Source organism: Theobroma umbraticum, unplaced genomic scaffold (genome assembly GCF_002168275.2).
Source record: "Theobroma umbraticum cultivar Fairchild unplaced genomic scaffold, ASM216827v3 scaffold_130.0, whole genome shotgun sequence".
Lineage (NCBI taxonomy): Eukaryota > Viridiplantae > Streptophyta > Magnoliopsida > Malvales > Malvaceae > Theobroma > Theobroma umbraticum.
Genome location: NW_018397264.1, coordinates 4,139,170 through 4,156,431, shown reverse-complemented (window position 1 = coordinate 4,156,431; position 17,262 = coordinate 4,139,170). Strand labels below are relative to the sequence as shown.

The 17,262-nt window shown below is 34.9% G+C and overlaps 2 protein-coding genes across 7 annotated transcripts; both read right to left on the bottom strand.

Annotated features, from left to right (window-relative positions):
• On the bottom strand, positions 1 to 9,143 carry LOC110422368 (mediator of RNA polymerase II transcription subunit 33A-like). 5 transcript variants are annotated; one of them, XR_002445714.2, is made up of 12 exons: positions 7,977 to 9,139; positions 6,852 to 6,962; positions 5,398 to 5,745; positions 4,711 to 5,030; positions 4,505 to 4,596; positions 3,679 to 4,039; positions 2,418 to 2,628; positions 1,414 to 1,528; positions 1,039 to 1,200; positions 830 to 912; positions 223 to 701; positions 1 to 131 (listed from the first exon to the last, which is right to left on the bottom strand). XR_002445714.2 is itself a non-coding variant. In XM_089784360.1 (11 exons), exons 1-11 carry the CDS (start codon positions 8,252 to 8,254, stop codon positions 575 to 577), a joined length of 2,109 nt encoding a protein of 702 aa, XP_089640486.1. In that variant the 5' UTR covers positions 8,255 to 9,143; the 3' UTR covers positions 7 to 574. The 5 variants fall into 5 exon arrangements, 3 of the variants coding, with proteins under 3 accessions (XP_089640486.1, XP_021291926.1, XP_021291927.1); XM_089784360.1 differs by having other exon boundaries at positions 7 to 701; positions 4,810 to 5,030; positions 7,977 to 9,143; XM_021436251.2 differs by having other exon boundaries at positions 7 to 701.
• A 2,362-nt stretch (positions 9,144 to 11,505) lies between these two features.
• RNR2A (ribonucleotide reductase 2A) lies at positions 11,506 to 16,799 on the bottom strand. Of its 2 annotated transcripts, none has more exons than XM_021435384.2 (9): positions 16,456 to 16,799; positions 15,419 to 15,579; positions 15,000 to 15,048; positions 14,386 to 14,512; positions 13,863 to 13,928; positions 13,612 to 13,728; positions 13,352 to 13,458; positions 12,553 to 12,623; positions 11,506 to 11,940 (listed from the first exon to the last, which is right to left on the bottom strand). In XM_021435384.2, the coding sequence occupies exons 1-8, from the start codon at positions 16,634 to 16,636 to the stop codon at positions 12,577 to 12,579; spliced, it is 855 nt and encodes a 284-aa protein (XP_021291059.1). In that variant the 5' UTR covers positions 16,637 to 16,799; the 3' UTR covers positions 11,506 to 11,940; positions 12,553 to 12,576. The 2 variants fall into 2 exon arrangements, with proteins under 2 accessions (XP_021291059.1, XP_021291058.1); XM_021435383.2 differs by having other exon boundaries at positions 11,510 to 11,940; positions 13,296 to 13,458.
• Positions 16,800 to 17,262: the final 463 nt, after the last annotated feature.

Sequence of the window (17,262 nt, the reverse complement as noted above, 5' to 3'; positions counted from 1 at the left end):
GGTCTTGCCCGATGCAGATGAAAAAGCCCTGTTCTCTAAGAAGAGAAGGCTTCAGCTTGATGGCTTCTAGCTGGTACAACCCCCTATCTCCTAATCTTGTCTATAAGAGCAGGTTCCTCCCCGCTATGCCACTGTATAGGCGTAGTCACTCGAGTGAAATTGAGTGTTGAGTTATATGCTTGAAAAATGTAAGCAGAAAGTTAATTTTTTTAGCTCAATCACCTCAGTTACAGGAGGTTTAGAAGCTTCGCTCCAAGTAAATTTCCTACTATCTTGCCTTCCTGTCTCTATTTCCCTTAACATTGGCAAATCAAATCTCTTCAAAATAAGGAAGAATACTAAAAGGTATCATCCCCATGAACCAATTCTTCCATCTCATAAGCCTATCACAAGGTCAGAACCCTAAACATGTCATAATTCAAGGACTCCAAACATGCTTTCTTCTTCAGTCATGTCATGCAATTACGCTATCCTCAGTTAAATACTGGTAAAAGAAAAGGTAAAACCACAGATACTTTAAGAACTCAAATTTATGAAGATGGAATTTAATCATATATTATGTTTCTTAAAAGTTTTATTCAGTTTGAGCAGGGAAAATATAAAAAGAGTATAAAAAATTTTCTATGAAGATATACATAACTTTAACCTTTCTCTTTTTGGTTGTTTGACCCAAGCACAGTTGGGCCAGTTGACCCCAGCAGCTACAATGTGTCTCAGCCAGTAAGAACAGTAATTCTTTGTTAAAGCATAAGCTGTCATTTCTAATAACTTAATTCCAATAAAAAATTTCTTTGTGCCTTAAACTTAACCTAGAACCACTTGGACTAACCATTTTGCTCTCATAGGAGATGCTGGTTTTCCTTGAAGAAGTCGAAAATATCTTTGAAGCCAAAATAAGCTACAGTATGGAACCTATATTATTTGAAATGCAGAAAGATAAAACATATCATCATTCATCCATGAAAGCTAGTGAAACCAGCAGGAATATCACTCCTTATCTGTGAAATGGATATGCTTATGTAAGTTAGTGAATCATACCAAGCCATGTAGTGAGAAAATCTGAACACAGTCAACAGATGCTATTCCAACAATTAGTGCATTCAGCATTGCAGCATAATCTATCAAATGGCTGTCACTCCCAGCATAATCGGAAGGAACCGGAGGAGACATTAATCTAGTTATAAATTGAGCAGTATATTCCTGCATGGAATATATAAATAAGATAATTAGAATGTAAGGATGTAAGGATAGCAAAAAAGAGCAGAATAGAAACAGAAAAATATGAAAAAAAAGAAGAAGAAATGGGAAAAACAAAAAGGAAGAACTGTTCAGTGTTAGAAAATATACATTTGCATGAAAATATTGCATTTTTTCACAAGGGTCACAGATGAAAAGGAATACTCATCTTATTACCTGTATATTCCAACCACGAAGTAGAGAGGCCCCACAAAGAATTGTAGCAGCTGATATCTTCTCATCATCTGATCCATTGACCGCAATATCAAATATTTTCTCCAGCTCTGCTAAGCTTCCATCAAATCCATGAGCTTAAATTCAGTCGCTTTACCCTTGGTAAATTTACAAAAAAGAGCAACTGATATACCTGGCTTCAGGAAAGAAAAAGGAAAAACTGAAGACCAGGCCGAATCAAGAAAACTTAGAAGATATTTGAGAACTTATATATATCAAGATCACCCTTGACATTTGAACATTGGTTCCCATTACGTATATTGATTCTTAATGACTCACAAATGATAACAGCTAAAAGATTGGTTTAACCTTGTTAGATGGTTTTGCATGCTAGATCTATTCTCCTGCTAGATTCTTATTTTGAGAATTTTATCACTCAAACAATTATTATGTAAAACTTTTCCCAGTCAAACAAACCTATTCTTCCACCATCCAAAAATCCTTGATGGAAGCACATTTTAAAAGCTTTTTATGAGAATACCAAATCATTATGAATTTCTTAAATAAAATAAAGTTTGAGCTTTTATTTTGAAGGCAGCTAAAGGTTTCAGTGACAGAAAGAGAGAATAGTTATTGGAAGGTGTTACAAGAGAAAGAGAGAGAGGAGTCAAAAGAACTGGAGGTTATATGCTTGTGAAAACCTCTATTGGATTTATAGGATAATATTGATACACATATTGCTAATAATGCCCTCCAACCTAATGTACTCCATAACACGCCTCTCAAGCTTGATATATATATATACATCAACGAAACTAGAGGTTACATAATGGCAATGGCCTCCTATTTTGCAAGTGTGTGGAATTGATATCTATAAAGTTGATAACTCCCTTTAACCCAACAAGCTCTGCAACACATGGCATGCCCCGGTAGTATAGAAGACAAGCTTCGTGAAAATTAAGTCCTAAAACCAAAAGTATGATTTAAAGATATATTAATAAGTATACCTGGAAGCAGGACTTGAAACAAGAGCATTAATCATTACTGAAGTAAGTGGGGCCCCCTTCATGAATGATGACCAACCAGGTGACTGAGCTGGCACACTATAAGGTAGTTGGTTAATGCGTCCATTCACATAGCCTGGCCAGAAATATGCTGATGTATCTAGTAAGTTTCTAGCAATACAAGCCTCAACAATCAGATGGCGCATGTTTCCAGCTGAAAACAAGAACACAACATAAGATTAGAAAGCCTTACAAAACATTGACCCCAGAGGACGTATAAAAAACAGCATCAAAATTCAAGATAGGTACTTGGTTGTATGATGAAGTGAAAATCTACTTCACAAAATTTCAAAATGATATTTTAGGTATAAAAGATTTTCTGGTTCAGCACAAAGCATAAAATGTTAATTCTTGACTATTTCCATCTAATGAATGCATTTCAGATATGTTTATCCAGCACATGCCAACATCCTTATCCAGAAAAAAAATTATATCTTTCAAGTTTTAGAAGGTGGTATATCCATGTGACACCACTGGAATTATAAAACATTTCTGGAATCAATCACTTCATTCTGAAGCTCCAGTACCTCTGGGCTTCCAGTGATCATCGGTTTATAAGTCACAAGAATATATACTATTATGCTTTTCTTTTTCAGATCACACAAGAGGGCAGTCAGATGCGCATTGCAACATAAGTATGATGTGGAAGTAACCTGGAAGCAAGAAACTGAACCAAACTAGTAAATTCAGTTTCATCTTTTCAAGGGCTTTGCTATGGTTTTGGTCTGGGTTCAGTGGAAAATAGTTTAAGATGGTTTCCTAATAATTTATGGACAGACAAGTTGGAAAGCCCCCAACTGAACCACTTATATACCTTATATAATTAAATACTTATAAAGAACATATTTTTAAAAATACAAACTCTCAGTATAAGTTTAAAGTTAAATGAACAGAACAGAACTGTGTAAATCTTTCAACAAATACATCACTCATAGAATTCAATTCCCCACCCCCCAAAAGATAATAACAAAGAGAATAATGTCCTCATCAGTTTGGTTCTCCAATTTATCTTAACTGAATAGCCGGATCAGAATTTATTTACAACCCGAATTAAACTGCTCTGAGTACATCCTAACACACAAGTGAAACCACCAACTGGGTTTGACCGTTGCCCCATGAACACATGCACAAGGGTTAGACTTCAAGATGAATGGGAAAAGAAAAGTGGTCAGCAAATTGATCAATAGAACAAGATTTTACTTACAACAATTGATAGGCATGTCTTTCATATTGATGCACTCAAAGTATGCACTCCCAACATTGATGCCTGAGACAAACAACATTGCTCTTGCAGCAGCCTGATTAGCTGCGGAAACAACAGATTGAGGTGGAGCCAACAAGCCTTGATAATCACCTAGTACTCGTAGACTGGAAACCAGATCATCACGACATTTCCTGGGACACTTCTTTTCTTTCCAGTGATTAGTGGAGCCATATACCATTTCATCAGTTGGTGCACCCTCCTCTTCCTCAATAAGATCAGCAACCACAAGAGTTATTATAGACAGTAGCATGCACAAACGTGTATCTAGCCGAGGCACAGGACCTTCAATGGGATCTCTCTCCTAACAATCAATGAAGAACTAAAGGTAAGATACAGCAGTCAGACTAACTTCTTCATACATTATAACAGCTGACAGATAGAGAATAAAATCCCATTCATCTTTCATAGAGAATAATACACTATAATTGTTACAGAGTGAATCTAGTGCTAGTGATAAAAGGAAACAAACTTAATTGGTCAAGCAAAGCAAGAACTCTTTCCTTTACTATATATCTTGATCAGTATGTATAAATTTTCTGCTGAACTTAGTCATATTACTATCATGAATTTGAAGCACGCTAGTATCAAAAATAAGTTTTACACTTTAAGAGCATGAAAAAATTTAAGTCCAATTCAAGGACAGCAATTGGTCTTAGTAAATTTTCAATGCTTTAAGAATACATCATATTCTCTGTTCAGAACATAGTTAATTCAGAAAAGACAAGAAAAGAAAAGAAAATTCCTGATTATCATTAGAAATTCTAACCCTTTGAACAAGCCGAAGAGATGCGATCCAAAGGCCTAAAAAGGTGTCATGCCAGCTGGTTCCATTTATTGCTTGAAGAGTTTTGATCAAACCTGCATAGTATGAAACTTAATGTTCTCATTCTTGCATAGCGGTTTTGCTACAACTGAACTTCTAAGATTTTAAATTGTAAATATAAATTCAAGCAAAGAAATATCTATCTTTACCAGTTATAATTTCAATAGCACTTGTTGTGTTAACTAGATAACCGTCCATAGCATCTTCTAATACCAGATCAAGTGGGAGCCAAAGATCAGAACGACTACCTCCATGGCATAGACCAGCTGAAGAAGCCAGAGATCCAAAAGCCATAACAGCATGGAACTTTTGCAGCGAACTCGTTTTGCATTCTCTAGACAAGACGACGCGACTATCTGATGTCAACTCCAGAAGAGCCTCAGAAGTTAAAGCTTTCGAATTTTTCAGTGCTGCTGAATTTGCTCCAAGAAGCCGCAAACTCTGAATGAAACCTGCCCAATGAGTGGGCCTGACAAGTCGTATAAGATTGATAAGCAATAATCATGATAACATAATGGCTATACTTTCTTCAAATAGAACAACTCTAAACATAGTGGCACTGAACAAAGAATTCACATAAATTTATCCAAATAAATATGGCAAGAACTTTTTGTGATACACATCCAGATGCATACATACACACTTTAGGTAATGTATGCATTTACAGATGAAACAACGTGCAAGTGGTATACAGTTTATGCCTTTGTGATTAACTAAGAGCACTTGCTGTCCAAGCTTGGAAAAGTAAAATATAGGGAAAAAAGAGAGAAAGCATTGGACAAACCAGAACACTTAAAAGGTTGAGAAGTTATTGTGAAAGTTAAAAAAATACATACATGTTTCGCCGTGCCAGGTAAAGAATCCTGGAAGTCATTTTATTTTGCAGAAATTGTCCAATTATCTCAATAGCTATTGTAGTATTGAAATTCTGCAACCTCTCATGATATTCAATTTTCTTCTCATCATAAATATCATGACCATCTATCTCCATTTCTTGAGGTTTAATTGCCCATCTGGACATCCTTTCTGCAGTAAGTTCTAGCAATCCTTCATCATCTAATGATGCATCTAACAACTGCCATACAATTGAAAAGATGAACTCGACCACAAGAATACCAGGTTCCATTGCTTGCAGACCAAAAACCTCAGAAAGATGAAGAGTAGCATCTATTGATTTCATGACCCTGTATGAAAGAAAAGCACAGAAATTACAAATAGAAAACCAATAATAATCAGTACAATCTGTAATGGTCATTTTAATCAAAAGCAGAGAATGACATTGACAAACCAAAGCCTATCATGGACTTAATAATGTCCAACACAGGAACATAGATTTTTCACTAGTGTCTCCATTGGTTTCAAAGGTCCAAGAGTCATATCCATAAAGATTTGAAGGCATCTGACAAAAGCCCAACACAGTTATATCAGGCTAAAGTCAAATGTCCACTTAACATAGGTTGGAACAACTTAATATTACCATATGAATTTCCATCTGGAAATAGAATTCATGTGCAACTCAGAAACCAATATTTTAGCAAATTTTCAGAACAAGGGAACTTTGATTTAAGCGATAATAAGCTCAATTAAATGGAGTTATCAGCCAAAGCATGCCTACTGCAGAACTTCCCCGGCCCCTCTTATTCTACTTGCCGTACTTTATATGGTTCAGTGAACCTTTATTGTCATAATACACTATAGCCATTATAATACGGTTCATAAATGTTCTAGAAAGTTTGAAGTTGTTAAGACTGTAAAGGAATCCATGGTTGGAGTGTCCTCTGGAATGCCAAAATTAAAAAATGTCATGGAAACAAGATATAAATACAACTTTATAAATTAAACAAATGACCTCTTAGATCCACCAGGACAACCATGAAAAGCTAGTAAGCTGTGTAGCTTAGCATGGCAAACTAGCAAGCTGGGTGTAGCCTACACAATTCTTAGAAGTTAGGAATAATACGAACACAGCTTCAAATATTCACAACTGAAGCACAATTATCATGAAGACAGAATATGGTTATACGGTGCAGATGAAACAACATTAATTAATTTGGATACAGATAGAGTGATATTAATTAACATGTTATAACAAAAACCTTCAAGCTTCAACTCATATGCAAAGTCTTTTCTGTGATACAAGATTCAATGCTATATGCTAAAAAACGTTTCTTTTTTTCTCTAATATAGTTTTTCCTAGCTGATATCTATCTAATATAGTTTGTGAGTGTGCATGCGTGTCTATGCACATGTGTGTCAAATATCACAGAGAATAAGAACTGTAAGGACTCACTTTTGATAATCTGGCCCATTAATTTGACATTTAAGTGTAAATGCATGTCTTTTAAGAAGTTCCAAGTAAAGCCTATAAGCTGCTGGATGGGAATGTCGACAGGGCATTACTCTGTAGAAAGAAAAATACGGAGAAAGCGAGGTAATAAGATATGTAAGCAAAGATAGCATCAGAACCACAAGAACTTCTTGATCAGTAACTAATATGGAACAATTAGCATATTGAGACTATTAATTTAGAAGAAATTAGAAAAAAACAGTATCTGTGTTGTCAACCCAAAACTCATTTTCCATTCAATATCCAAATAATTAGGAAATAGGTTGAAGATATTTAGAACCAAAAGAAAGAAATCCGGACATTGAAACTTCCTGTTTCTCAAAAAGTCTACTATGCTTCAATATAACTTCCTTCCTTTCTTCCTTTTTTTTCCCTTTTGAAGCAAAAGAACATTTTAGTTAATCAGGTATCACCACGGCAATCCTCCTATGGTTGAGAAAATTAAAAAAGAAAAAAGAAGCCATTAAAATCCTCAATTACAGAAGGAAACACTAAAATCAGTTTAATAGTCAACTATTTGACATTCTATTCACTGACTTTTTACACTTCACCAAAACAAATTTGACTTTAAGACCAATGCTTTGTTATCCAGTTATTCTCCCCTTCTTGTTTTTGTTAAATCTCTCATTAATCTAAATAATAGATAAGACAGCAGCATGCCAATTTGAAAGAGAAATACATCCAAATGATAAGCTACATAATCATAAATAAAGAAAGATAAAGCATAGATGATTACCAAGATCATCTCCACATCAAAAGACAAGATAAAGTAAGATAAGAAAAGAATAAAGGTTTGTACTTGAAGAAGTAGAAAGGATAATTCTTTTAGTCTTTAAAAGGAAAATTAATGTACATCATTTCCGAATCTCTCTATGTCTCCAAGAGCGAAAAACAAAATTAAAATACTCAAAGAAATAAAAGAAGAAACATGTCAGGAGCTTTAAATCAACCAAATTTTAACATTAACTCCATCAATCTCTTCATCACCCATGAACAAATATCACGACTTTAATAAAACCGAGATTCAAGAACCTCAAAAAGAAACGCCCAAGAAAGTAAAGAACAAACCTTTGTGAAAGCAGAGCAAGAACAAGCAGGGGAGGAACGATCTTCATCATCAAAGCTTTATCCAAAAACTTCCATAGAATTGGGATATTATTATCCCAACAAATGTAGTTAACCAACACGTGGGCCAACTCAGTTGAAGGCAAAGCAATTCCTGATGAGCTCAAACTTGAAGACACTTGCAAAGCCCAAGGCAGGGGATCAATACCCTTCTCTGTTGCCACCTTTGTTTGCTCAACGACGTCGTCCCAAAGCGTGCTGCTTTGCAAGCTAACCTCCATTGCTCTAAGGCTCCAGATAGAGCAACCACGCTTCTACCTTTTTTCGTTTTGTAATAAAAAAATACAGTTTTGAGAAACAGAGTGGAGGCGTTTGAGGGGGCCTTGAAGGGAGGCTTTTTTTCGGGTCTCGAAAATTATTTTTTTGTCTTTCGGGTTTCTTTTTTATTATTTAAAGATGGGGTTTTGGCAAGAATATGGAAAGTCAAAAATGGTGAGGGGGTAATGGAGGCTATTTGATATAAAGATGTTTCTTTTGTTTGATAGATTTTAATCGGAGCTCATGTGACAACAACATTTAAAATTATATTGTTAAAATAATTTGGTGGACAATATATCATATAAGATCAGTAATTTATCAACTAAATGGAGCAATATTGTATGTTGTTTCAAACAAGAGCTTTCCTAAATCAAATTCAGAGCCAATATTCTGCGTTAATGTAGAAGCATCATTTTTAATAGTGTTTTAATTTCATTGCTTAAATCATGAAGTCGTTGGTGGATTGTTACTAGAGATTTGGAATTGAATAGTGTTTTTCCTTCAAAAGGAGAATGGTTTTTGGAGGGTAAAGTTGTCATCTGAGTGGTTCGGGGGATTATTTTTGTAGCTTTGCACAATACCCCACAAGACAAGAAATCCCAGTTCGTAGATGCATCATCTCATGTGTGGATTCAACTGCCAGGCCAGACCATCTTCAGTTGAAGTTAAAGAGAAGCAAAACGTTAGGTTGTAAATTGCATGAATATCTGTAGGGTTTAGACATTCCTTTCTTGGGCAACTAAGGATCGGAAGGCTCTAGGCCCACCAATGACACGCTAACACTTAAACTCCACATGTTTGATACAATGATGTGGACTTTCAAATTTCAGGACTGAAAAAATGAAATACTTGCGTCCTAGCCAGGTCTAAATACAGGAAAAGCAAGCTGTCGTTTAGATGGAGGAAATGGGAAACTCAATTGGATAATAATAAAAAAAAAAAAACTATAGTGGTTAGGGTAGGTAAAGATGATGACAGGGGGATGGGAATTGGCCCCCCCAACCCAACTCTCCAAAGCGATAATATTGGCATATTGCTAGAGGTATATGGAAGTTGACAAAAGAGGGTGAGAGGGCTCTTTTATCTCCCGACTTTTTCCATTGATGTTGGCAAATTTGGCAGCATTTACATTAAGGGCAAATTTGGCAGGGCGACAGCTTTTATTCCATTGCTTTCAGCTTGTGCTTGTGCCTGTGCTTGTGCATGATATCCGTGGTAGGTAAGCTCTAGTGGGCATTAATCTGTTAGAGGTTATTAGTTAGAGGAAAATGACTTGTTGGGGCCATCATTATCCTAAGTCTCAACAAATATGGTTCAACCTCCCAACTCACCTTATACATAAACTATAAACAAATCAAGAGAGAGAGAGAGAGAAATAATAGAAAAAGCTATTCTCCACTTTGATGCTGGTTTGTCAGCTAGGGATTAAATGATTCCCTAAAGATAGACTTCTTTACAGGAAAGAAATGTGACTTGTTTCTGCTTGCTTCTTTCTCAAGTTTGGTAATGCAATTTTTCAGAAAGTTATAAAGTATATGAGTGCAGTCTGCCTGTTTCATGCCAAAAAGAGGAATTTAATTTTTGGGATTCTACAGATTCCAGGATTGGGCCTGATATGAATTTTTTTTCCTTACCTGCCCACCAATCTTCTGTTAAACTACTAGTTTATGAACCAATGAGACCGCATCGTAGCAGATGCAAAAGATTTTCAGACATTAAGTTTGGTGAAATGGTCCAGTCATCAAAGTAACAGCACGTTTTAAGGATTTGTAATCTGATCTGATCTGATCTGATCTGGGGGGTAGGGGAGTTGTTAAGTATTATGGAAAAATGAAATCATGAGATGGATTAGAAAATTCCAAGTTCTATCTATGTGATGTTGCTGTCGATGATTGGCAGCCACATGCTTGTTTAAGGTGGTGATTACTGATTAAAGATGCTATCATTTTAATTATATCTGATTGAAAAAGAGGTGGAATCATTAATGATTAAATTTTGTACTAGCACAGTTTATATAATTGTCAGATACTGATATTTTGACACCAAGCCAAGGTGCTGCATCTCAATTCGACAACAGGGTGCCTAACCACCAAACCCCAGACGGCAAAGGCAAGCAAACATGATTGGAACAGTCCATAATGATGAAACCCCTTAGGACAAGAACCCCAAAGTAATTCACTTTCCTCTCTCAGTTAATGAGACGTGGTCCGCCTCCCTACTTTTCTGATCAGCTGTCAATTCTCCAACAGTTCAAGATTTATTCATGCAATTTCTATAAGGTGAAATTCTTATTGAAAACAAGGCCCAAAAAGAAAAAAAAAGAGAATTTCGTAGCAACTGTCTTTAACAGTTACCAATTCATTGGCAGTCAAATTCAGTAATTAATCACAGTGGGAAGGCTGAGGATATCTTAATTACTCGAAGATTTTCCATTTAAAACATAATTAAATTATAGTAATGTCAATGGAGAATAGTACCTATGAAGTGACATTTTGCAGTAAGTGACCGTATATCAAATATAAATTCGAATTATCATTATTATGTAATAACTTGTATGATCATTCCATGTGGTTTTCCTGGAGGAAAAGAAAATGAAAAGCATGCATGAGAATCCTCTAGCTGTTCTGGGTTGTATGTAAGGTGAGACGTTAGCCACCAAGTTTGCTTGCAAGCATAGCTATGACCTTAAAGGTGTATGAAATTGGTGAGTGTTGCTCAAGTAAATAAAATCAGGATGTAGTTTTTATTTAAACTTGTTTGGGAACATCATCCGGATATTATATTAAATTAAAATTGGTTTATAAAAAACTAAATTAAAGTTTTAAATCATATTTAAAATAATTAATAAATTTTAATAAATATTACATTAATTATAAATTTTATAAATAAAATATAATACATACAAAATTTAAATTTAATATTAAAAATCATTACTTATAATCAAGTTCAAACAATGAATATCTTCAAATCAATATCAATACTTTACCTAAACTCATGACGAGTAATTATTTTATTATCTGAAATTTAACGGGTAATAGTTTTATTATCCGAACCCTATTATTAGATATCTCATCTTAATTACATAACATCTCAAAAAAAAAAAACCCATTTATTTTCTAAGATATCAAGTTTGGTGTACGGAGTAAATTAATAGTTGAATGTGTGTGGGTGGGGGAAGAAAGGCAGAAGCAATTGCAAAGTGCAAAATAGATGATGCTGTAGATTTTCCATTTAGAAACAGCAAATATGACAGAATAAAGATACAAAGGGTACTTGTTCGAATATGACAGCCACTTACAAACATGAGATGTGGGAACAACAATATGCATCCAAAAATGACGCCTCAAAATATAATTTAAGTTTCATCAATGCAGCCTGCAGGCCATGAACTTATGTTTTGGAATTTACCATACAATCAGACCATGTTATAGTCATATATAGTGTTGCTACAAAGAATAGTAACAAAATTAAATTGTAAGTAATTACATAACACTACATAATGACATTGGAATTTCAGAACCTGTCTTTGGTTTAGAAGTCTTCATCCAGTTTGAAGACATAGTTTTTATTACCACCATTCTGAAGGCTAGACATAACAGATGCTTTCTGATAATCACCAACCCTCCTCTCAAAGAAGTTTGCTTTTCCTCTGCAAAGTCAAACCCGCATTTAATTACATTATCAACAAATAGAGATTATTGCCTTAGCTTAAGCACATGCCTAAGAATGCTAGTTTGGAGAAGGCAAAACGTAGCAACTCAATGATATGATCCATAACAACTTAACAACTATCATAACAACCATAGCTAATGTCTAACAAGCACAGGCTCCCATAAATATAAAAAGTCAAAGTTTGACAATGATTACGCAAAACTCAAAAGTCATTAATTGCTTGTAGTAGAAAGTCAATGATTACTAAAATTCCATACTACGACACAGATTTCCATGCCATATTAAACATGGTGATGGTAGAAGGGAAGACTTCTACAAGTACTGGAATTTCACATACAAGTCTCATTTCTGCAATAATTTGTTGGGCTATGCTAATGTTAGATGGGTCCCCCCCAGGAGTGAAAAGCATTCAAATCAATAAGGTCAAAAGGGGGTGAACAAGAGTATAAAGAATGCCACAGGAAAAAGGGCTAGATGGTCGATTCCAGATTCAAGATGCTGCTTTAAAAATATTGAAATCAGCAGTACATTTCATGTAATCCAAAATCATAAAACCAGAATACGCAGTCACATGGCTATTAATACTTACTGCAAAGATATAAATTCCATCCAATCAAATGGATTTTCCACATTGTACTTTCTCTGACACCCTAATGCAACCTGTAAATAAATGGGAAACAAGCTACTAGTTTAGATCTTTTGCCTCCAACAAATTTATCGTCAAATATTAAAAACACCCTTTAACAACAAATTGAATTTTGTTTTTCTTTTCCTAAAAAAAAATTATGAATACCCATAATCAAAAACTCACAATTGGAAATGCACCTTTACCTCTCAAAATCCTAAAATTTCTAAAAAGCTTCAAATAAAGATTTTATAAAATCCATTTCCTTAAGAATATGTAAAGTAGATTTCTTTACCCACTTTAGATTGAAAATTTAAGCAATTCATTCATGAGCAAATATAATTCTAAAGGAAAATCTTAAAGCAAATATATATTTCTTCTATTAAGATCATGTTTTTTTTTTTTTTTGAAAAGCCTATTATGATCATGTTAATATGTTTTCAAATCGCAGTAGCTTACAATCAAGCAAGGATTATCAAATTCAAAACAGAGACTATCTCGTAAAAATGTATTAAAAGGTTTCTTATTCTAATTTTGGGTAAAAGAGTATATGAATTTAGGTTTAAGAAATGACATTATAAGGTTCATAGAATATACATGTGTGTGTGCATGCGTGTCCAAAAAAACATATATAGATTTCTTAAACACTATATTTTCATTCAAGGGTGGTTCAAGCTATCAAGATAAACAAATTTACTGAGGTATACCAAAAGATGATCAGCAACAAACTTTATGTACTGGCTCATGAGTGTTGAGTTCATGCCTATAAGTGCACATGGGAGAGCTTCACACACGAACTCAGTCTCAATTTCCACTGCTTCATGAACAATGCAATGGACCTTTTGCCATTTAAGTTGCTTCTGCAACAAACTGCAAGCATGCGCATTGAATTCCATAAATTAGAAATTTCCTTATCTTCTCAAATTCAACCACATATTCAGCCAATGACAACTAAAATTGCCCAGTAACAGTTTTATTATTGTTTTCAAATATACTTAATAAAAATTAGAAACAGAAAGTTACCTGTACAGAAGGCAAGCAAAGTCACAGTGAAGGCCCTCATCTCTAGATATAAGCTCATTTGAGAACGTCAAACCTGGCATCAGTCCCCTCTTTTTAAGCCAGAAAATTGCACAAAAGCTGAAAAGGACAATGAATAATTAATGAAAAAGGGAAATTTTACAAAATTAATTAAAAATTTAATATAAAAAATATATAAACTCAACAACATCAAATAGAAGAACCTACTGGTTAAGCTGGCTAAAGAAGATTACCTTCCAGAAAAGAAGATCCCTTCAACACATGCAAAAGCAACAAGCCTTTCTGCAAACAAAGAGGAACTGCATACAGGCACAATGAGGAAACTTTTAGCAAAAGAAAGGCACTACTTTGACTTAAACATGGTAAATTTTAAAAGTGTAAATGAGCTTGAGAACCACAACTCTGGCCAAATAAAGTAAACAAGAAACTGAAAACATATGTGCATAAATCTTCCAACTCAAGTTCTACAATATCAAGGCCACAAGTTCTGCATTAAGGAATCTGACAGGTAAATGTTTGGTCAAACTAGGGAAACCCTTGGTAAAATATGAGAACAAGTGTTTGGACAGAGAGAGAGGAATAAGTATGCAACAATGCATAATGGAACCCAGACGAAAATGGTGAATAGATGTCAATATGATACGAGGTCAAATCATTCATCCTAATCCTCATAAACAAAAAGGAATTCTTTAACCAAATTGCTTATTTGCTACATAATAAGTTTCCAGGGGGCAGAGTAGGACATGAAAGTATTACCTCTGAATCCAATCCAAAGCCCACTTAGCCTTCTTATTGACACAAGGTATGCTTTCAACAGCATTGAACAATCTACGCTTTTCTTTTGAATCCTTGATATATGTCTCCAAAAGCAAGCTGTACATTTCTAAAGAATGGCAGCAAAAAAATCCCAATTAGGTCATTTTTAATGTAGGATACAGGATAATCATCTAAATGACCATAAGCCAGTACAGGCTACACTGCAGTCCAGTCTTGACTGTTAAGGGCAAATAAGTCTAACTATCTAGCCCAACCAACAGCCAACTCCTGGAGCTTAAACCAAACCCTAAAATTACCTAAAAATAGACTGGGTTATCAACTTTGATAGAGATTATGGTGACCCAAGAGCAGATAAGACCTAAATGTTAGGGCAACACTCATCTTTACTTCCAACACCCCAAGAATTATTCAAAATCATTTGAGAGGGCAGGGGCTTTCTTCAGAAGTTCAATAGGCTATAAGCTAGATTATGCCAAAATTTTCAAGCCTGGCCAGGCTCAGTTGGCCAAGAATTTTCTTTTAGTAACACCTAAATTGTGGCCCTGTCCATTAGGTGTGAAATTAACAAATCCAGTTTGTGATCAACTCTCTACCAGAATGAATATTCTCCATTGCAATTTGAAATCCATAGAATGCCCGGGCCTGAGAGAATGAGAAACCTTGATGTTAGATGATAAACTTTAAAGAACCAAGTGAGTACTGGTTTCTAAGACAGAAGCATCCTCTATCTCTATGTAAATTAAAACTGGACAGTAACGACTTTTGACTCCATAACTAGCTAAGCATACAAATGTTTAAGAGTTAAATAGAATATTAGCCTGCTCTTACCGAACAGACCTAACACTATCAGTACAATATGATTCGCCTATAAGAAATGCTTTACATAAGTATGAACTTAAAAATCAACAAGACAAATAAAATAAAAAAGTGAACCTAAATAAAATTAAAGATACTAATCCAATTGGTACTCACAGTTACTCATAAAATAGCCTGAAAACAACTTAACGAGTACCTCTGGAATTTGAACATCATTTAGGAATCTTGCAGCCAAGTTCTCCAAAACTATGCCATCAGATGCAGCAAAAAATGCCAGCACATAGCTTATGAAGTGTTTTTCTGAATTAGATAAGGTATCCCAGTGCTGCACATCCTGTGAGAGATCAACCTCCTCAGCTGCAATAGCATGAACAAGCAATGACAAAGAGATGAAACCAAGGGGACGGATATTACTGGAACAGATATAGAAACCACATATAAAGAAGATAAGAATAGTGATGCACAAGGGAACCTAATATAATATATACAGATAAAAGCTCCATATTACAAGGAAGGGGTGAAGAGGAGGGGGGGGAGCTTACAACAAGACTGGAAAAAAAGCTCATGGAATTTGTCAAAAACAATTACTCTCATTCAGAAATTGGACAATAGTAATTCTGAAGTCTAAACACATTCTGATATTGCAAATCAAGAAATTGTACAGGTTATTATTTCCGATGATTCAAAAATCGGATAAAAGAATTCTCAAGATTGGAAGTCCACTTTTTATGCAATTCAATTGTATTCCAATAAGCAATAACCCTCCCTACTTGGCTATACTATAACATAAAAATGGGGGAGAGAATAAGGAATATGCAGTTCCAAAGGCATGACAGGAAGCTATCCATATCAACATTTACAGAAAGCAGTTCTTCTCATAACTGGAAACAACATATATTTAAACGTAAAAAATTCAACCCATTCACCGCCATTGCACCTTATGAACACACGTATAACAAAAAGATACCAAAATTACCAATGCAACAGTCCACATCCCAATTCAACCAAAAATAAAATACACCAAGTTTTCTTTTAAACTCTGCCTCCGAGCATTAATTTGACTTACTATCCCATTCATTCAAAGCCAAGTTTAGAAAATCTAAAACAAACCCAATTTTAAACAAGCAAAACCAACAGAGGAACCCCAATTTCCAAAAAAAATGGAACACAAAATAACCAAAACGAAAAATAAAACCTTAAAACAGAGAAAAAAAAGAGGAAAAAAGGAGGTACCTGTCCAAAAACTTGCCTCAGCCTTTTTGTACATCTCCCAAAGTGTCTGATACCTAATGGGAAACATGCAAAACCTCTGGTTTTGTTTTTTCAATATGGGCTCTTCCTCTTCCTTCTCTTCTTCTTTTTCCATTACTCTGTTTTCCTCTTCTCTTTCTTGTTCATCTGTCAAGGAACCCATACTTCTTTTTCTCCTTTTATCTTGGTTTACGTATAGTGCTTGAACGGAGAAAGAGGAGAAGCATAAAAAACCCTACAAAAACCCTTCCTTGAAAAACCGACAGGTTGTATGATAGTGACAGGGATGAAGACGAGATTTTTTAGCTTTTGGTTTTTTTCTTTGTGTTTTTCCTTTGCATGGGGGGCTTTCCACAGTGCTTTTATATTTGTTCAACTTCATTTGGAGTGCGTACGACGTCGTTTGGACTTTTCGCAATTGTCATTTTCGCTCTTTTTCAAGTTTAAATGTGGTGTGTGGCCTGTGTTTGGGGTTTCATTGTAAGGTGGGCCTTCGGCCACGGCATGGAATAACCATCACATATTACAGTGAATAATGTAACATTTTTTTCTACTGAAAAATGTAGGAAAATCTATAGTTTGAAGGTGGCACAAACCGAATTTCAGTATGAGTAAGATTAATTTATAAATACATGCTACAAAATCTTTTCATTATATGCATCTGTGCTTTGTGACGGTTTAATTCTGTACATACAAACGTTACAAACCCAAATCTTTCATCAATAGTTGCCACAAGTAACCACGTGCGGTTCCTATGACGAAAGCCGTGACGTTGCTATACTCCCTTGT